The sequence below is a fragment of the Lipotes vexillifer genome, unplaced genomic scaffold (genome assembly GCF_000442215.2).
Source record: "Lipotes vexillifer unplaced genomic scaffold, Lipotes_vexillifer_v1.1 scaffold15, whole genome shotgun sequence".
Lineage (NCBI taxonomy): Eukaryota > Metazoa > Chordata > Mammalia > Artiodactyla > Lipotidae > Lipotes > Lipotes vexillifer.
The window spans coordinates 992,767-1,015,811 of NW_006784589.1; the positions used below are offsets into that span (position 1 = coordinate 992,767).

Sequence of the window (23,045 nt, forward strand, 5' to 3'; positions counted from 1 at the left end):
GAAGGAAAGGGAAGGGGAAGAGGGAAAGAGGGGAAGAGAAGGGGTATGCAAATGTGCACTAACCTTCCAGTAGTCAGATTGTAAACTGTAGTACCTCTGGTATGCAGATAATGCTGAAAGAAGGAAAATAAGCATGAGTCACAATTATGTCCCATTTCAAAATCAATTAACAAGTTTTAAGAAACATTACAACAAAATTCCCATCATACCCACCTCCCAGCAGATAGTGATATTTAAAACCAAACAATTTAAACTCTGGGGCATCCCTACTCATAGTCAGACGTGGTAACAAATGTCAAATATATAGGAGTTCAAGGAAGTAAAACCATGGTCACATTTCAGACCTGCACTTGAACAGAATCTGGGCAACCTCTTGAATCAACTTGACCTTCCTCAGAGACCAAATGTGATAAATGGATTAATACTCCAGAATGTGATGGGTCGTTTGTTCTAACAAAGGATCTCACTTCCAAAAATGACTAAGAGGGCTTCCCTGGTGGCGCAGTGGTTGAGAGTCCGCCTGCCGATGCAGGGGACACGGGTTCGTGCCCCGGTCCGGGAAGATCCCACATGCCGCAGAGCCGCTGGGCCCGTGAGCCATGGCCACTGAGCCTGTGGGTCCGGAGCCTGTGCTCCGCAACGGGAGAGGCCACAACAGTGAGAGGCCCGCATACCTCAAAAAAAAAAAAAAAAAAAAAAAAAAAAATGACTAAGAGCTCAACCACCTCAAAGAGCAAAGGAACTACAGTTGACTCTTGAACAACACAGACGTAAGAGGCACTGACCTCCGCACAGTAGAAAAGCCAAGTATAATTTATCGACGGCTCTCTGGATCTGCAGTTCTGTATCCTTGGATTCAACCGACCACAGATCATGTAGTGCTATAGTATTCACTACTGAAAAAATTCCATGTGTAAGTGGACCTGCGAAGTTCAAACCCCTGTTGTTCAAGGGTCAACCGTATTCCTTTTGTGCTGCTCCCTTTCATACAATCAAAAAAGAAAAAACCCAGCCCATAATTACCTTACCCCAAACTCCAACTCAATTCCAAAATAGGGCATCCCATACCCCTAAATCCATCTCAAGGTATAACAGGCTCTGGAAGAAATTAAAGTACAGTCGTCCCTCAGTATCTGCAGTGGATTGGTCCCAGGATCCGCCGTAGATACCAAAATCCACTGTGATCAGATCCCATAGTCGGCCCTGCATGCGCACGGATTCCACATCCACGGATGATAAAAATAGTAGTACATATATGTACTGAGAAAATCCCACGTATAAGAGGACCTGCAAGGCTCAAACCTGTGCTGTTGAACAGTCAACTGTAGAGCTTGTCAATCCAAAAACTCAGTGAGGGGCAGGCAGTAACAAAGTAAAGTAAAGGTTATACATGCACATTAGAATTGGTAGAGAGCCTTTTTTTAAAAACTCATGAGCAATAGATAAGTCACGGGGGTGTAATGTGCAGCATGATGACTATAATTAATAATACTGTATTGCATATTTGAAAGCTGCTAAGAGTAAATCTTAAAAGTTCTCATCACAAGGAAAAATACTGTAACTGTATGGCGACAGATGTTAAACTAGACTGAACTATGATCATTCCACAATATATGCAAACATCAAATCATTATGTTATACACCTGAAACTAATAGTTATATATCAATTATACCTCAATTTTTAAAAAGAGCAACATTTTTCAAATAAGATTTTCAACAGGTGTAAAAAAATTTTATACTGAAAAAAATGGGGAGGGTGGAAATTAACATTTTCTAAAACTCCAGGTATGTTTTCATACTGTTCATCAGTAAGCAGCCAAAATGAATACCATATAGAATACCACATAGAGAACTTCCTGAATATGTTCAAATTTAGAGAAGCATCACCCAAAAACATCATCACGTATCTGAACAAGTAACTTATTTGAATTATGTTCATCTTTTTTAGACAAAGATGATGCCAACCAGCCTATCACTGGAAGGACATTTAGACTGTAATTTTTCCAGTTCTGAGGAAGAGGTCATTTCAAGCCATCTTCTGTTTTCTAGTTCTTCATACGTGAGTGTAGCTAGCTCATAAAGACCACTGATTAATGGTTTTCTAAAAAGAAAAGCAAACCAACTTACCAAGCTAGACAGAACAGAATAGTCAAATAAGGTTTGACGGATTTATAGAGAACAGCCATGGAAAAGGTCTTTTCTCTCTACTGCCTGATGTGAACAAGGAAGCATATATCACCAACTGCCACCACAGGGGAACTATTCTTAAGATGAAGCCCATAGAAGACAGCAGCAGAAACAGATTGAAAGTACTGGATACTTCTAGACTTCGAACTATATCTAGTGCACAACTCACCTATGAACTTTCAATTATATGAGGGAATAAATCTCCTTATTGTTTAAGCTAGAATCAAGTCTTTGATATTTGTGCCTCCTAACCAAGAGAAGCCAGGGTCCCTGACAATTTTGTGCAATCACCATATCAAGCCTGGACTGCCCTTTTAACGGGAATTTCAACAAACTTGAAGGGTATGTTTCCAATAACCTGAATAACAATATATATTACATGACTTCATAAAATTCCCATTTTAGAATTTGAAGAGCCCTTAAAGAGACAGTATGATGAACTGAAACTGAGGTACAAGAAGCCTATGTGATTATCAGTTGGGAGAAACATGGCATCCATACTACAATACGATGAATTGAGAAATAAATACAAGCCCTCAAATTCAAAGTCACAAAAGTAAATGCTCCAAATTTCAAGCACAGATTTGTAAATGAGACACTTCAATGAGCATGTGTTATCTTTCCATTCATTTACACATTTCTCAACAATTATACTTTACTCCATTAGGCCTAGGATCCTATATTTTAAGAAAGACCTTAACATATTTAACATGTTTCCTAATCCAAATAAATCATTAAAACTCTACAAGTACCCATCACCAGTCTCTCTAATGAAATCCTTTTAACCAAAGCACAGTCCTTATTTCCAATCTTTAAGTCAGTTACCTATTGTGAAAATAAATTCCTACTCCACTGTAACTAGATTTTCCTTAAGTCCTTAATAGAGAATGAGGGAAATCATTTATTTGGACATACTTATAAGGCTTAAAACCAGTTTCAGGATTGTACCATCTGTCTAATGGGCTTTTCCTTCCCTAAATCACCTAATCTTCACTTGGAGATCCCTGATTTATTTACTGGCTCAAGAAGTCCTTGTTCATCCCACTACGAAATCTTTTTAACAGTACTTCAGGCAAGACTGTCCTTTTCTTTTGCCACATAACCAAGAATGGTGTGCTCAGACATATTAATTTCAACTCTCTATCAACCAATTTCCAAAGGTCAGATATTTTTAATCGTTGGAATCAACTTTATTTATGGACAGACTTTTTTCATAATTCTGAGTTTTATTTTGTTTTTAAATAAGCCCATTTAGTCTGTGTAGACTTAAAAAGAGAGAAAAATATAATGAATTTAAAGGATTATAGAAAACTGGCAGAGTACTAACAAAGTAACCAGGTCTAAAAAAATTAAATGCAAAAGAAAACAAGCAAAAATACAAATGCAAATTAGAAGGAAGTTAAATTTAACTTTCTGCCAGGAAAAGGGAGTCTCCTTCAGAGTAAGATGCAACAGAAATGCAAGGAAGAAACAGATTTAAAATTCAATCTACACTCACATTAGACTATGCACTAACTGCAGGCAGAACTCAGCATTTCTCTTTTCATCTCTAGCCCAGTGTATAACACTATAGGCAGCAGGTTAGCTGCTCACGGGTGAGTCTATGGGTATGGAAGGGAAGGAAAGGAAAGAAGTACAAGTAAATCTGTCAGTTGCACTGACACTCATCTTTAGGCCAGAACAAGTTGTGACTGCCTAAGATTATTATTACGTCAACAGATCTTTGATTATTTTTATCTGAGGCTGAACTGAAAAGTTGTATTTATACCCTGGGATAAATGAGATCTCAGAGAGCTTATACTAACTGTTTCACTCTATATAAATGACTGATGTACCTAACTCCCTAGCACCTTTCTGCCTTCCCAAATCTATGACTGCCTAAAACACATCTTCTACGTAGCATTAATACACATTAACATTTGAAAAACCCTCTGGATAGTATCCAACACGACAGACCTTTGTTCCTAAGATTACAGAGACAAGCAGACAGGAAGCTGGAAAAGCAAAGAAACAAATCTGGAATCCTTTTACTCCTCTATCAGCATCTTCACTGAGGTTTTCAAATCAGATTAATACATCTACTGAGATCTCAGATTTACTACTTCTTTGTCGTCATTAAAATAATATACTCTTCGAGGTCTTTATTTTTATTTTTTTATTTTGTTGGCCGCGCAGCATGCGAGATCTTAGTTCCCCAACTAGGGATCGAACCTGTGCCCCCTGCAGTGGAAGGGCAGAGTCTCAAGCACTGGACCTCCAGGGAAGTCCCTCCTTGAGGTTTTTAATATCGCACATTTGGTTTACTACAAGAACCATCAAGTAGCTGTTTTATTTGTATTCCTTCAATGTGTTCTACCACCAGCTCTCTAGTTCTTGAAGCTACAACTTTTGCTCGTTGCCTGGATATGAACTTCTGACAACCTGGGTTATGGTCACTATTTTTTTCCCTTGGGTTATTTTTCTCAATTGCATTTTCTAATTCTAGGCCACAAGTAGAATGAACAAAATCAATTATTCCCAAATTGTGACGAGAGGGAGTGGAGGCACAGTGATTTTTTTATATCAGTAAATATGTTTAAATAAAGTTATATAGAGAAAGAGGGTACAATGACTACAAATGCAATGAAAACACATGAATGATCACCTTAACTGTATCAGCTTTCAGAAAGATACATCATATTCATTCTATGTATATTACATGCCCATTCATGTCAGTATTCTGGATTTTCATTTCATTTTACTATTTCAACACAAAGTAAATTTGTATCATATATACTATGCAAACTATCCCAATGACTATCTGAAAGAACTTTTAAACAAAGAGCAGATTCTTACAAGAATCACAACCTTTAATTCCAACAACCATGACAATAAAGAGATGAACCATGCAAGGATCCAAAAAAAGGCAATTTTTGGAGAAGCCAAACTCAAGATCTATTATTGGAAAACATGCACTTTATGTCCTTATACTATATATATCCTAGGATGGAGTGTTGTCATTCCACCCAAGAAACATAGAAAGAGAGAAAGACAAAAAGAGCTCACCAACTCTGACTTAAGACTTCTCCACATAAGCAACTCTTAGCATGTAACTTGCCCTAGCCATTTATAATTACTGAGGAACTAAAACAACCAAAACCTACTTTGCCCAAAAGTGATAGACAATGCAACAAATGACCAATTACTTGAAGGAAGGAGGAAAGGGAGAAAGATCTATCGTCAGGTGGAATTTCAGGGAAAACTTCCAGCTCACCACAAACCATGAAGAAACTATTTGTAAAAGTGTCAAGGTTTTCATACTAATATCAGGAATGATTAAATATTGTATCTCCTTCAACTAATTTTTTTACTCCTGGTACTTTTACTATCTGCACCCCAAGTCTCTTACCTCAGAGTTTCTATCTTTTTATAATTTTGCTGTGTACTGAGGTATATTACTACCGGATTTTCTAAGCAATCAACTTAATGACGATTCTCTCCTATAATCTGCCATACATATTCACAAATATTTACATATAATTTCTATTAATTAAACTGCTCCTGAGACCCATCACATATATTCACAAGAATATACACTTGTCCTTCAGCCCAGGGTTCTCTGTCTCTCAGGTTGTTCTTCAACTCAAAGAAGAGAAATCACAGTACCATCTCCATGGCTTAAGGCAGTCTGTCTGACAGCCCCATCAGCTGTTTGGTTCAGCTGAGGTTGACAGGTTAGCTGTGGGGGTAGGAGTGGAAAGGAGGTATTGTAGACACTATAAGGAACCACTCAAATCCCACTGCAAGGAAGGACTGTTGGCAGTCTTGCGTACAAGAGAGCCTCTAGCAGTGAGTTGTCTTAAGCTGAGGAGAGCAACCTTGCCTGAGGTCACACTCCTTCCCATGTCCAGTATGGAATGGATGGAGTATAAAGGCCTGGTCATCTTGGCCCAACCAGTGATAGCCATTCTAGCTCCGGGGCTCCCCATGGAGTTGGCCAAGGCTGTCACAGCTTAACTTCTCCCTCTGTCCAATCCTGGTTCCATTTCCCACCTTCCACAGTGCTGATCCTAAAGGTACTCCTTACTAAACATCTTGTATGCTAAACTCACTGCAGAGGAATCCAACCAACAACAGGCTAAGTGCAATAAGCCTCCAGCCTCCATTTTCCCGCAATCCTCTAACCAATTACTTTTTCAGGACAAATTCCTAGAAGCCTAATAACCAAATCAAGTGATGGAAAATTTTTTTAATTCTTCATACATATTACCAACCAGAAAGACTAAAAAATGTTTTATAAGGTCTTTTTATCTTCTTCTTCAAATTCCTCTGAAATGAAAAGGTAATTTTTAATTAATAAATCCATAACAGTAAAGACAACGGAAGTATACTATCTATAGATCAGAAATTTTTAGAAATTCATACAAGACAGGAAGTAGATGAGATCAGAGTAAGAAATAAGGGCAGAAAAACCACAGTCCAAAATGTACACAAAATATTTTCTAGCATTTTCTACTCCAAAAGTAGAAGCAGTTTTTCATAAGGAACCCCAAACTCTGAAAACTTCACGCCAAAGAGGACTCAGGACAGTATTTAAAGAACTGTCCTCAGAATAAACAGGGCCAGTAAATCCCCCACATACATACATCTGAGCAGTCTACTCACATGTTCACTGAATAGGTTATGTTTATTTCCCAGTAAGTTACGGTTTGTAATCTGTGCTCTAAAAATAAACATCTATTTGGCTGGGGCTAGAGGTTCTCATCTTGTACTGGTTCCAAAGAAAAAAGGAGAAAGTAGCCTGAGGTAACAAATGTCTCCATAAATTGGTGATGACGGTGATGATGTGTGGAAGGGGCTACTAGAGACTGGCTCTAGTCTGGGACTTCTGGGAAGACAGTGAAGAGAATGGATAGAAAGATTTCAATAATTAGTATTTTTAAAGGATTTTTTTTTTAAGTGGGAATGTGGTCAATAAAGCCTCAAGGATGAATTCAAACAACTCTCGTCTAGGAAATAAGAAGCCATCAGCTTGAAATACTAAAATATACTGAAATACAAATGTATACCTCTGCATTCATTCTCTCCTTCCTCTTCTTATTACAAATTATCAACGGCCAGTTCATCTACACAACAGCAAACGGGTCGCAGAGCACACCTTTTCAAGGACTTAAATCCTTGGGTTATCCTTCTCTTCTCCCATCTTTCTAGATTACTCCTACAAGCTAGTTTGCCAACACTGTCTAGTTGCCACATGCCCCCTACCACACCTTCCAAAAAAGAAAACACCTCCAAAACAAATAACCCTGGATTCTTCATTACCTTCACAGCCAAACTTTTTTTTTTTTTTTTTTTTTTTTTTTTGTCCCCGGGCCCTCCATTTTTTTGTAATTTCCTCTTTGGGATCTTCCCGGACCGGGGCACGAACCCGTGTCCCCTGCATCGGCAGGCGGACTCTCAACCACTGTGCCACCAGGGAAACCCACACAGCCAAACATTTTATAAATGGAAAATGTAGCTAAATTCATAGACTAATAAAGTTTTAAAAGCTTATATTTATTTATTTATTTATTTATTTTAAATGACCACTAAGCAATAAGGACATACAGCCACATATGCAAACCTAATTTTCAAGTCTGGGTCTTTGTTTATATGCTCTAAAACTAGTGCGCTCTCCAAATAAAAGGTGCAGCATTGAAAAATCAGATTGTGCAGAACTCTGTATTATTTCTTTTGTATAATGCTTTCCTTTAAATAAGTTACTGTTTTAATTAAAATATCTAATAGACTGTTAAATAATTATCAATACCTATTACCCTGAAGTCACTTTGCTAAGTATTAACCAGTTTCACACAGGAATCCCAAAACCCCTGAGCAGCCACCACATCCTCCCCTCGTTTTACAGATTACAGATAGAAGCTCAGGGATGTTTATAATCTGTTAAAAGTAATGCAGCTGAACCACAGAGATGAGCTGGGGAATAAGCCTAATTTCAAACCCCACAGCATACCTGTCTCAAAGTAAAATTGTACTTTCATTAGGAAAGTATTCACTTGACCTAACATAATTAAACACGAACAATCCTTCGCTCTAGCCCTGAACAACCTTTCAGTTGTTCAGCCCACCTAAATACATTTGTGGAAAACAAGCATAAGTCCATCCACTCCACATTAAAATGTTTACTACCATCAAAAGGTTAAAATGTTATTGATTATAAGAATACAGTTTTTCTTTGCCTTTGGTATTGAGGGGTGTGGTGTTTGGGGGGTGCTTTTAACTTCCTAAGTGAGTAATGGCCTGGGTCAGCCGCTTGGTACCATAAAAAGGACACATCTTGGGGGGCTACCTTCAATAATTTAACTCACTTATTTCCGATAGGAAAAGCTTTTCAAATGAATTTTAAAAATGCTTTATCCAACGCTCAAGCTCATGTGTGATCATCTCTCTCTGTTACTTACCTTTACAATAACATGGCTACAGATCAGGTTTTCATTCAAATATTTTCTAGCTAAAATGGAAGTTAAAGGATAAAGAAGAGAAATGCTGAGTTTGTGTTACTTTTCCAAAGTGTCCATCAATGGCTCACTTTCTACTACCTTTAAAAAGCAGGAATTTTTCACAAGGCAGAACAAAACGGTAGTACACATGTAGGTGGTTATCAGTTTAGCTGAATGGTCAACTTACTGCTGATTTACATGGAGTCATGTGAACTTTTCCCATTTCCATCTACTCCACTTTTCTCATTGTTTTTAGGATGTCCATAAGCTTATAATTTCTTAGAAGTAAAAATGGTAATACCTCCGATAGAGTACAATTACAGTTATTTTGAATACATATATAAGTCAAACATTAATTAACAAGGGGAAAAAAATTACCTTTTGGATAATCTTCCAATAAGAGGTTGAAGTGACCTAATTGACAAAAGAAATCAGACTCCACTTTTCCTTCAGCTTTTAAGATTAGAGATTCGTAGCAGCGAACAGCCTAGAAATAAAAAATACAAACATTTAAAAAAAAGACAAAACCCTAAAATACATTTCCTTCCTGAGATAAGGCATATAATCCTCCATTCAATCACCCAAGAAATCAATATATTTTACTTCTACCTCAGATATAGCCAATGCAGCATTCTTCTAAAATACCAATTTATTAAAAGAACCACTAATTATGGCATAAGTGCTTTTCCTACTTATAAAATGAAAATACTTGCCAAATAAGATAATGTAGGAACACTCTGATAACTTTATTCATTAGCTGTAAATCTAAATTTTTACTGTGGTCCATGTTGACATAAACAAATATATTAATCTTTTCCACAAATGGGAAGAACTTTATTGAATCACATGAGAATTCACAGAATCTCCAGAGTAATAATAACTACCATTTATACTGAAGAGCTACTTTTTACCATCACCTCTACCCACTTAAACTACCATAAACTGTCTTTCAATTATCTTCTTATGATACACGTCATACCCACCAACTCTATTCCTAATTTTACCCCCATTCCAATACATGCATATGCACTCACTCTCAGTTTGTTCCCTGAAGAAAAAAAATAACAGTATTTTAAGGATATCATTATTTTTTTGTAATCCAGAAGAGTGCAGAGGGGAAAAAAATGAATGATGGAAAGAACAGGATTCTGGAGTCTGACAAATTCCAGTCATCATTAGCTACAGGAGATCCTGGGGAACTTATTGTCTCTGATTCTCAGTTTTAATAACACTCAGAGGGCTGATTGAAGGATTAAAACTAGAAAACTTCTCTAAGGGCTTATCACAGTGCTTAGCACTCCATAGGTACTTAGTAATTGTTTCTCTACCTTCTACTTAGGTTAAGATAAAAAGCTCCAACTCTTCCAGGATTGTTTCAAGCACCCCAATAATTTTGTCAAAATTTCCCTAACAATCTACACTACAATGTTGTTATGTGTTATTGTGTCCTGGAGTCACTGAAGAAAAAACTGTGTATGATTTCTCAAATGTCTGAGTACACTCTCAGGTTTGGTGTCCACAAAAAATAGTTTCCATTATCAAAAAATCCTTTCACCACCGCTTCAAGAGCTTTTGACGGGATAAGAAAGTGTGATGTGGAGCATGGTACCCACTTAAAATGCCTTGATTTTTCCTCTCCTGTAAAATATAAAGCCTTTGATGAAGAGTTTCAAAATTTTAAATTTACCTATCCAAAGCACATACATAAATACTTATCAAGTTTGGAGAAGCCATCCTAAACAAGGCGAATTTGGGGATGATTTTACCATCTTTAAAGTCTAACATTTATTCAAAGGGACTGTCTTCAGTTCTTATTCCACTCTTAGCTATCTAAATGTACATATATACCAAATCACAATCACTGAAAACTTATCATTCTGCTTCCTTATAATTAAAAGAGCCTGAATGCTACACTGACATCTCAGAAATTACTATAATTTGGAGGCATGAAATTTCAAGATCCTCTTTATTTAAGTCATACATAATCCTATCTGGCAGATGGTTAGAGTACAAAAATATAATTTATTTCAGTGCTTTTTAATATCAGTGAAATTCATAAAATTATTGGGCTACAGTATGACAATTATTAATTTTTACACTAAATAAAATGACTTTTTAAAGCTAATAATGGCATTGTAAATAAAGCTAGTTATTGTCTTAGTTCTTTAAACTCTTAAGTTAGATATTTAGAAACTTTTGCTACTCCTCTCTGATAATTTCTCATGGCTGATTAGCACTAAATTTACAAGCAAATATAGTTTCATGGTGAAAAAGATTTCAAGATACAAACACAAATAAATTTTCTTTAATAATCTAAGTAAAAAGATGGCAACATCCTATACTTCCTCTTATCACCAAACATTGATGCCACAACCATGATCATCTATTACCTATCTTCCATATTCCATTAAAAAAAGGAACACATCTAAAGTGAGTACTATACACAACTCTGATCATCACGAAACACAACACCAGGCAAAAATCAGAATGGACACTCACAGACTCACTCAACAGATTCATAGTAATTTCCAACAAAGCCAGCATGTACCTAAACCTACCAACTATGTTAGTGGTCAAAAATGATGCTGACAGAGCCAAATACCAAACAAAATGAAGATGAGCAAAAAGGCAGAATAAACGTTCCAAGCACCTTGTGTCACCATTTCATGGTGAAACTTCATGAATTTATTTGAAGTGTTTGAGGTAAGCACTGATACTAGATACAGGCAAATACTAACAATTTTTTAAAAGCATTTAAAGGAAAATAAATAAATGGGGCAATTTTCCAATACTACTAACTCATAAAATAAGCTAGAATGAAACAGTGTTTTTATAATAATGAGTTTCATTAAAAGGCTAGTTTTAAACATAGACGATATGTAGTTAGTTTAGATTTAGAACAAAGTTCAGGCAAACTTCTATAAAGCAAAAATATTTCTTGTTAAAAGGGTTACTTTTTTTTTAAACATCTTTATTGGAGTATAATTGCTTCACATGGTGTTAGTTTCTGCTGTATAACAAAGTGAATCAGCTATACATAAACATATATCTCTTTACCTCCTCCCTCTTGCGTCTCCCACCCACCCTCCCTATCCCACTCCTCTGGGTGGACACAAAGCACCGAGCTGATCTCCCTGTGCCATGTGGCTGCTTCCCACTAGCTATCTATTTTACATTTGGTAGTATATATGTGTCCATGCCACTCTCTCACTTCATCCCAGTTTCCCCTTCCCCTTCCCCGCGTCCTCAAGTCCATTCTCTACGTCTGCATCTTTATTTTTGTCCTGCCCATAGGTTCTTCAGAACCTTCTTTTTTTTTTTTAAGATTCCATATATATGTGTTAGTTAGCATACAGTATTTGTTTTTCTCTTTCTGACTTACTTCACTCTGTATGACCGTCTCTAGGTCCATCCACCTCACTCCAAATAACTCAATTTCCTTTCTTTTTATGGCTGAGTAATATTCCATTGTATATATCTGCCACATCTTCTTTATCCATTCATCTGTCGATGGACACGTACGTTGCTTCCATGTTCTGGCTATTGTAAATAGAGCTGCAATAAACATTGTGGTACAGGACTTTTTAAAGATTTTTTTAATTTATTTTTGGCTACGTTGGGTCTTCGTTGTTGCACGCAGGCTTTCTCTAGTTGTGGCAAGCAGGGGCTACTCTTCGACGCGGTGCGCAGGCTTCTCACTGCGGCGGCTTCTCTTGTTGTGGAGCACGGGCTCTAGGCACACGGGCTTCAGTAGTTGTAGTTGTGGCACACGGGCTTAGCTGCTCCGTGGCATGTGGGATCTTCCAGGACCAGGGATCGAACCAGTGTCCCCTGCATTGGCAGGCAGATTCTTATCCAATGCGCCACCAGGGAAGCCCTACATGACTCTTTTTGAATTATGGTTTTCTCAGGGTATATGCCCCGTAGTGGGATTGCTAGGTCATATGGCAGTTCCATTTTCAGTTTTTTAAGGAACCTCCATACTGTTCTCCATAGTGGCTGTATCAATTTAACATTCTATAACGGTTACTTTTATATTCTTGCTTTTTTTTTTTCATTTTAAATGTGCACAAATAAAATCATCCCCATATAGGATAAGTATGGTTTTGTATACATATGCAGAGAAAACCAACTAGAATATAAAACAAATGATAAAAATAGAAAGTCTATAGTCCAGCCATACGGAAACTTTTTATTTTGTTCATTTTACAATTTTTCATAATTAAACTTAAAAATGATTATGCTTTCCTCCAGGATTCATACTACCTTTAGTTTAAGGATAGTCAGAAATGTGAATGAAAATCATTTGTACTAGATCATCATCATTCAACAGAGCATGTTCTGCAATGACAAAAATGTTCTATAATCTGTGCTGCCCAATATACTAGACATATGTGGCTATTGAGCACTTGAAACATGGCTAGTGCAAGACAACTGAATTTTTAAATTATTTCATTAAGTTTGTGTTTAAATTTATATAGACGTATGGCAAATGAACAGTGTAGACTAGGTAATTTTTAAAGCTTAAAAACAATGAATAATCAACCCATATGCTAAATATTAAGAAAGCAAAATTTCTCATTTTTATAAATGAAAAACCTATAAAAATAATGGTATATCTTGCACTGGGGATGAGCAACACCTTCCACAAAAATCACTTTAAAATCCTATAGTTGTTTATAGGTAGTGGCTTACACATCTATAATCGTTACCACCTACTTCAAAAAAAGAACATTGAGAAGGGAAATAATCATTAAATACTAGAATCAAAGGAGAGTAAAGGTTCTCTCAGCTACGTAGAGAGACTGGATGTCTTCCTCCCATTACAGTGCCATTTTCCACAATGTTCAATATAATTTGTGCTCGGTAGCTGCTTTGTTTTTATTATTTGAAAAAACAGTCATCTCAGAATAGTAATATTATCATTACCCGCTACTTCTAAACCTTGACAGATTACCGCTCATAAACACAGACATGTAAATAATTTGTTTTTTTTATGTTAAGCATTAAAGTCTTTTATGATAAACTTGGCCAATCCCTAGCTAAAATATGAGTTGTTACTATTTTAGAATTGTTAAGTATAGGCAACATCTAAACAAATGTGGGTTTTTTCCCAATTTGAAAGATTAGCTGAAGTAGTTGGGTGACATACAAATGGTAGAGAAAACTAATGTAGATTTAAATACCCCAAATGGTTTCCTTTTTTTCTCTTTCTTTCTTTCTTTGTAATGCCTGCCATGAATGCCCAAAGCCAGAATCTCAACACAGTCCTAGTTTGGTGGCTCCCATTCTGAAGCCCTTCCTCTTCTATCAGGTTCCCAGATGCTTACTGCCTCCCTCACCTGTAAGCTCCGTCAGGGGAAGGGCTATATCCCAACCCATGATCACACGATAGGGGCTTAATATACATTTCTTGAATTAATGAAGCAATGTCATGTTATTATTTTAGGTTCTCGAATAATCCTCTCTTCTTTGTCCTAAACTTCCATTTCTTAGGAGCTGCAAGTCAGGATGCTAAGGATTAATCTTATTAGTTATTTAAACTCATTTCCATTAAGATATAAATCACTGGTATTTTAAATGAACCAAACTTTTAGGTTGAATATAATAAAAGCAAGCAAGTCCTGCCCATAATTCCTAAATCCTGCCCATAATGCCTAAAAACAGCCACAGACATAAAAGATGGTTTAGCAGCTGACTACTTACAAAAGATTAGGGATTGAAGCAGACTACAGGCCAACATGTCATCCATGAAATAGGGCTACTAAAAATGTATTCATGGTCCAAATTAATGAAGCATATTACACAAATCAACACCAATAATCAGCTCACCAAGGTCTGCTCTGACCAGATCTCCAAAATTATCTTAATTCTGAGTGCCACATTTTAACAGGTGGTAACATAAAAAAGGTTACAAGTTTGGTGAAAGACGGAAAACCTATAATGTGAAAATGATTTTAACTGAGTTTAGTTGAGGAGAATCATCAGGGATGCTTTAGCTTTACTCAAATAGTTAAGAAGCTGTCACTTAGGAGAGATTAATTGCACTTTGGGTAGTTCCAGACATCAGACCAATGAATGGGTATAATTTACAAACCAGTTTAATTCAGTTCAATCAGAAAGGAGAAAAACTTAAATATGCCAAAAATTAAATGGGCCATCTTTCTTTGGCTCATATCAAAGAATTAAAGCATAAACTACTAAGGTATCTTAGTGGGGGGTAAAAAGGAGAGTTCTTACTTTGGATACAATTCTGAGCTGCATTTTTTAAAGATTCCTTGAGCTTCTCCGATATAAGCACACAATGTGTAATATTATATATAATACATAACCACACACAAACACACATGTATATATGTGAATGCATCTCTCCTGACTTGATTCCATGATTACATTTTATTCACTTCGAATTTCCAGAATTTCTAAATAAACATACTATCTTGACCTCCTCCCTCAAAACCATAAAAATGTCTGCATCATCAAAGCTGATATCCTTCCCAGAAATATGCCTCCTAAATCAGAATTCTTCCCCTTTCCAGGCACTCGCAATGCCTTTGCCTGTTTTTAAAATACCTTAGGAATCTGAAAGGGTTGAAAGTACCTGAGTCTAAACCATTTTTTGAAATTTCAACATGCCATTTTTTTAATGAAGGATTACACACTTAAAATGATAATATTATTGATTCTTAATGACATCCATTCCTGAACTTACATATCAGACCTCCCGTTCTTCTCTTTTTAATTTCATTTACTATTTTTGAAAAGTTAAAATTTACACATCACCAACTCTAAAAGGTATGTAGTGAAGTCTCTCTCCCAATCCTAACCCCAGCCACCCAGTCCCCTTTCCCAGATGCAACAAAAGTAAAAAATTCTTACTATATTCAAGATTATTTTGTGCAGATGCAGCACATATATTTTTCCCACCTTAGTACTAATATTTACATATTTATATAAACACTGTTCTGTAACTTGCTTCAGATTATAGGAGTCCCTGATACCCTTTCTCCTCTTCTTCCCTGTTCATAGAACCCCTAAATTTAATTAGACATATGCTGACACAGAATAAATACTGGGATCCCCAGCCATCCCTGTGGGTGTGGCCTGGTGATTAAGTTCTGGCCAATGGGATATAAGGAAAGGACATGCTCTGCTCCAACCCCTCATCCCCCTAGCTGAAAATCAGCCAGATGGTAGAAGTCACAAGCTGGGGATGGAGAGTAGGAAAACAGAGCCCAAGTTCCTGGAACAGTATAATTCCAGAGCAGCCCTGACCTGATTGCCTCTGAGAATTCTTATTAAGAAATAAATGAGTACGCAGCCCTCTTTCCTCATTTAAATCAAACAAACAAACAAAAAAGCAGCTTAATGAAATAATCATTAATACATACCAACAGGATAAAGGGAAATTTTAAAAAATCTAATTAACTGTCACCCATACGTAACATTTTAGAGAAGATACAAGAACTTATACATCTGTTACTCTACCCTATCTCCCTCACTCCACTTTTCAACTAATATACATCTTTTGCATCACAACAAAGTCAGTTAACAAAATTTAAGCATATCAGCATGGATCCTGGATTTCTCAGCCTCTCTGGACTCTGCATTCAGTGGATATGCTGGATGCTAACGAGTAAATCAGCATCATTCAAGAAACTAGCACCTTAAGTACCATTCTTTTCAAATAAACTATTGAAATGCTTTGCTATTGCAAAACATTCTCACAGAACTACACTACTGAAATCAAACTAATTTCGTAATTCAAGTGCTGACAGCTAATATCTGAGCTCTTGATGTGTACCAGGCACTATTCTAAGCACTTCACATATACTTATTCATTTAATCCTCACAATTACTCTATGAGATAGGAAGACCCTACTTCACAGATAAGAAAACTGAGGCATAGACAATGTAAATCCTGTGTTCAAGGTCACAGAGCTACTAACTAGCAGGGGTGGCTTCAAACAGTATGGCTGCAGAGCCTCTGAGCAGCAAGGTGTGCAACTCAGGCCATGCCTAGGGACTTAAAGTCATTTGCAAGAAAGAGGACCTCCATAAGCAGCTCTTCCTCTTAAGCTCCAACACACAGCTCCTTCCACAACTCTACCTCTACACCAAACACAAAAGCAACACATAAGGCCGCCAGTTCCTGTTCCCACCATCCCACAAGGAAGATTTAGCCTAAGTTCTTTACCATGTTTTCTCACCTTGTTTTATTTTAAAGCAATCATCATTATCCCCTCCCCCCCCAAAAAGACAAAACACATTAAAAAAAATCAACAGCAAAACAAAACAAAAACAAAAAATCAAATTCCCATATTCAAAAGCCACCTGTGGCAGAAAAACACTACCGCCCATATATATAAATGATAATATACCAGTTCAAACAAAATGTGGTGTATTATCTGGAAAATGTTAAATGGTTTCACCCTATTTCTTTGTATCTTCTGAATCTCCTTAGTTCACCTAGTGTTATTATTTTCTCTCTTTAGTATAACTGGCACAGAATGCCAAATACAGCTGCAACAAAGCAAACTAGGCTGTACTGTCTCAACCATCAGCAAGTTGCTAGTTTACTACTAACTCTAAAACCTTTATCGTTGATGCATGCAGCCAAATGAACTAGTGAATGCTATATTACTACACATGCACGTATACACGCCGAGGACCAACATGAAATTTTTATTTTATTTTATTGATTGATTTTTGGCCATGGCACGCGGCTTGCAGGATATCTTAGTTCCCCAACCAAGGATCAAACCCATGCCCCCTGCAATGGAAGCTCAGAGTCCTAACCACTGGACCGCCAGGGAATTCCCCCAACATGAAATTTTTAAAAAGCTGTTGTGTCAAAACAGCCAAGTTATTTTCCAAATATTTTTTTCTGTATTATGCTAAATGTAACAATGCGCAGTTATACTAAAGTACATTATTTATAAACATGTGAATTAAGCCTTGGATAACCTTTAAAAGAATGTACATTTCAAATTTGGAGGCAAGGAGAGTATGAGATGAAATTCCAGCAGAATGACCTCTGTGAATAAAGCCCAGAATAATCCTGTGATTTCCCATATAAAGCAGTAGGCTTTACTTCCCATCTTTTTTCCTTCATTTGCTTGCTACTCCAGTCTTTTGTCTAGAGGTAGACAATCTTACAAGCAATCATTCTCCCCATCACTTCAGCTGTACACATTTAACGCAGAGTTCCCAAAATACACAGAAAGAAAGCCATCTATCAATACAACAAGATTACGTAGACCAAATCTTGATCAAGTTTGTAAAATATTATTATGCCTGCTATAACATGGATGCTTGCTTTAATATCTTTATCAGCAAATTATGCATTCATTTGCCTTAAACACACTTCTAAAATGATAAATGCACAAAAAAGGAAGGAGTAAGCACTTCACTGTGGGGGGGTGGGGAGCGGGACATCACATTTATGACCATGAGCTCCATTGAAAATAATCTACTTTGAATTCTACAACTTCTAATGCATAGTAGGCAGTTAGAATTTATTTATTAAATAAATGAACGATCCTAAAACTAGGAAAACTGCAACACAGTAAAGGCCTCTCCCCAAAGGTAGTGCTTTAAAAAAAAAAAGTTTTAATCTATCTGAATATACTCTTCCAGACTTTTCTCTATGCAGAGTCGGCCCTCCATACCCATGGATACAGAACTTGCTGATATAAGGGCCAACTGTACTATGCCATTTTATATAAAGGAATTGAGCATCTGTGGATTTTGGTATCCGTAGGGGTCCTGGAACCAATCCCCCTTGGATATCGAGGGACGACTATATAAACAAATAGTACAAACCTTTGTATGCAGTTTATAAACTATTTCCTTCATTCTATGTATCATTAACTGCTTACCGTACCAAAGTATACAGATCTACATCAAAATAACATCTGCAAATCATTTTAATAATGGTTAAACCATAATTAGTTTCTACTGAAGAGTATCTGGTTGTTAACCAAGTTTTTACTATTACTAGTACCCAATGAACATAATTTGGCCAATTTATATTTCTTCAAGGTAACTTCCTCACAGTTGAATGGGAGGCACAATTTAAGCTTTTGACAGTCCCACTAGCAAAAATGAACCAGTATAATGTGATCTTTTTCAGTTCTTTAATTACTTTTTTCCAAATATTTATTGGCTAAAGTTACTACTTCTTTCACGAACTATCAACCTGTTAATTGACTGTACCTTAAATGCCTTCAACAGTTTCTCCCGGTAATTAGTACAAACTATCATCCTTCCACGTGTGCCATAAAATGAAAAGAATTAGGAAGTACTCCCACTTCAGGCAACCCGGACAACCACTCTGCTGAAAACTAAAAATGTTAGACAAAACATGGTGGCAACATGGTGGCAGTGAGACTTACACAAGGTTCTTACTATGAACTTGACCAAATGAGAAAGTTAGGAAGACTGGGCTGGGGGAAGGGGGAGACTTAAGAGAGGCAGAGGTAGAGAGAGTAGTGAAGCAACTTTTGCACTGAGGGCATTTTGAAAGTCTGTGTAAACCTGAGTGATGGGTTTAGAGGTCTCATTTAGGGATAGAACACAAAGCCTAGGGGCTACCCAAGAAGAGCAGTCAGGTAAGACACCCTCCGCATAACACTGAGACCTCAATGGGCTAGACCTTCAACCTCAATGTAACTAAAAATATGATAATAAAACAATTTTTTAAATTTTACTTTAAAACTGGTCTTGAAGGACAAGGAAAACTGCTTGTCCCATAATGGCAATGATTGGAGAATAAAATCTCCTGAGTATTTGTAACCAAAAGTCTGAATTCACTTGACCTGGGTAAGACAAACTTCAGGCAAAAATTTATTATTAGTCCTCAACTAATAGCAATCCAAAGTAAAGGCCAAACTGAAGCATACTACTATCACATTCGTGGCCTAAAAGAATTTCTACAGCTCCAAGGAAAATAAATTCTTCATATTCAGAAAGTCACTACATATAGAGAGGGGGGAAAAAAAGCCAAGCAAAGGAGATGATCAATATGTAGATATGTTAAAATGAATATTGTTTAATGCAATTAATCACAACAAATATAAATGAAATAAGTATGCTAGGTAAGAAAAAAGGCTATCAATAGATTTTTAGGCCCAGATTTATATAATTTATTAGACACATCTAAAATATAACAAAAAGATTTAGAAATACTACACAAGTATAACCAAAAGAAAGATGGCACGGTACCAGTTACCATGAATTACAATAAAGATTCAGAAATAAAGAGAACTGGTGCATTAATACAAATATTTAGTAACCGAATAAGGAGCTCAGAAACACACCTTCATATGTATGGAAATGTGCACAAAAATGGGCAAACTATAACCTAACCAAATAAAGGTGGCGAGCCAATACGTTATTTCTAACGGGAAAAAGAAGGAAACAAAGCAAACACTAGACTCCTACATCTACACATACAAAAACCTATTTCAAATGGATTAAAGACCTAAATAAAAGGCAAAATTTAAGAAGAAAAGCATAGCAAAATGTTTTGGACAAAAGGATAGGGTAGGAATTCTTTAAAAGTAGACCAAAAAAATGCAAGTCATGGGGGGAAAAGGTTAATTCAACTACATCAATGTTTGGGACTTCAGGTTTATCAGAACAGAACAAATCTGACAAATATAAAGGCAAGTCACAAACTGGGAAAATATACCTTCAGCACAAATAGTAACAAACTGTTCATATTCAGAATATGCAAAACTCCTAAGAATCAGTAAGAAAAAACAATGTAAAAAAAATACTGGGGGAAACTTGATCTGCCACTATGATCCACAAAATTAAAGAATGAGCAATAAAACAAAACACAACTGGGCTTCCCTGGTGGCACAGTGGTTGAGAATCTGCCTGCTAATGCAGGGGACACAGGTTCGAGCCCTGGTCTGGGAAGATCCCACATGCCGCGGAGCAACTAGGCCCGTGAGCCACAACTACTGAGCCTGCGCGTCTGGAGCCTGTGCTCCGCAACAAGAGAGGCCGCGACAGTGAGAGGCCCGCGCACCGTGATGAAGAGTGGCCCCCGCTTGCCACAACTGGAGAAAGCCCTCGCACAGAAACGAAGACCCAACACAGCCATAAATAAATAAATTAATTAAAACCACAACCAAATTATTTGCTGATTAATAAAGATCAAGGGGCAAACAGGTATGTTACCCACTCCTTAGATAAGTCATAAGGGCTTATGTCTACTAAACCACTAGAAGATAACCCTGCTCTACCCTAAGTATAAATTTTTCCAATGACTCGAAAGGCTTTTTGACTCAGGAATTGAAAGAGTAAAACTAATCAAAGGTTAAGCAAAGTCAAGTACTTTCCATAATTAGTGGCTCTTTTAACAATCTGCTCCACTAAAAAGTTCATCTGAAAAACCAATCCTGAAAGAATATTTTACCAAAACATCTGAATTTAAAAGAAAGCTGTCTTAACACTAAATACTCACTTAAAATATTTTCATATAAAGTATGAAAACTGTCCAAAATACTATTTCAATTTAGTTTAAGTCTCTAATAAGCTCATATTCAAATTTCTATTTTAAATCAGTGAAATAAATACCAGCCCACTTATCTCAGGAGAAACCTAAAATCTAGCTTCTCCACACAAGACACACACTTGAATTACTGGAATGACACACTTCTGCTTCCCCCCAAGATACAGTGAAACAGACCAAATTTATTCCTGAATGACATGACTAAAAAACGAGAGATGGGGCTTCCCTGGTGGTGCAGTGGTTGAGAGTCGGCCTGCCAATGCAGGGGACACGGGTTCGTGCACCGGTCCGGGAAGATCCCACATGCCGCGGAGCGGCTGGGCCCGTGAGCCATGGCCGCTGAGCCTGCGCGTCCGGAGCCTGTGCTCCGCAACAGGAGAGGCCACAACAGTGAGAGGCCCGCATACCGCAAAAAAAAAAAAAAAAAAAAAAAAAAAAAAACCCAGAAACTGTATGAAACAAAGATTTTCACACACTGAATATCAGAGAACACATGGCAATAATCCTTGAGAAGGGAAAACAAAGGATGTGAGCCCTAAAATAATCCCAAGCGTACTGCTTTTCAGGCTGCAGTACAGCTATGGGAAATTTTCTTGCCCAAATCAATGTAAGCTAGAATAAAGTGGAACAACATCTTTATAGTTACTGAAAGGAAAATAAATGTGTCAACCTACAATTCTATACTCAGTAGAAATATCTTTCAAAAAAAGATGAAAGTACACTTCTTCAGATATACAAAAGCTGAAAGAATTAAACACCAGCAGACCTACCTATAGTCTAAGAAATGTTTTCTTTTAATTCTCAGGTGGAAGTAAAATTATACCAGAAATAAACCTTTACACAGAATGCAGAATGAAGACCACCAGAAATGACAGCTGCACAAGTAACAATAAAAGACATTTTTCTTATTTTTTTAAACGTCTCCTTAAAACACAACTGACCCCAAAATCTACTGGGGGGATAAAAAACACTCCTAGCAAGTAATAAGTGAGTTCAACAAGGTCATGGGACACAAGAGCAACATACAGAAAATAAACTGTATTTCTATACACTAACAATGAATAATTGGAAACAAAATTTTTAAAATACCATTTATAATAGCTCCAGAAACAAAATATGTAGGTATAATTCTAACAAAGTATGGGCAGCAGAATCTGTATGCTGAAAACTACAAAATACTGACGAAAAAAACTCAAATAAGGCCCAAATAAGCGCAGAGAGATACCATGTTCATGAACTGGATGATTCAGTAAGATGAGAACTAAAATCCTAGCAGTATTTTTTGTAGATACAGATGGGCTGATCATAAAATTCATACATAAAAGTTAAGAAACTAGAATAACCAAAACAATTTTGGAAAAGAACAAAGTTGGAAGACTCACATGACCCAATTTTAAGAGCTACTATAAAGCTACAGAAATCAATTAACACCACAACATACCACTACATACCTATTTAAATGGCTATTTTCTCCAACTTTATTGAGATATAATTAACATACAACACTGTGTGAGATTAAGGTATACATGATATAGGTATACACTGTGAAATGATTACCACAATAAGATTAGGTAGCATATCCATCACCTCACGCAGTCACTTTTTTTTCCCCCCTTTGGTGGTAATATTTAAGATCTACTCTCCAAGCAACTTTCAAGTATACAATACATTATTATTAACTGTACTGCTACACATTAGTTCTCATCTTATAACTGGAAGTTTGTACCTTTTGACCAACAACCCCCCCGGCAAACACCAATCTACACTCTGCTTCTGAGTTTGACTTTTTCAGATTCCACATATAGTGACATCATACAGTATTTGTCCTTCTCTGCCTGACTGCATTCACTTAGCAT

At 36.7% G+C, this 23,045-nt stretch overlaps 1 protein-coding gene across 8 annotated transcripts in view; it reads right to left on the reverse strand.

Annotated features, from left to right (window-relative positions):
- KDM6A (lysine demethylase 6A) overlaps window positions 1–23,045 on the reverse strand; it is a 211,842-nt gene that overhangs the window by 128,815 nt on the left and 59,982 nt on the right. For all 8 annotated transcript variants that reach the window (XM_007456960.1, XM_007456957.1, XM_007456962.1 and 5 more), the window contains exons 3-4: window positions 9,042–9,150; window positions 64–113 (exon numbers count right to left, since the gene is read on the reverse strand). In XM_007456960.1, the coding sequence (XP_007457022.1) occupies window positions 64–113; window positions 9,042–9,150 (159 nt within the window). The remainder of the gene's footprint in view (window positions 1–63; window positions 114–9,041; window positions 9,151–23,045) is intronic.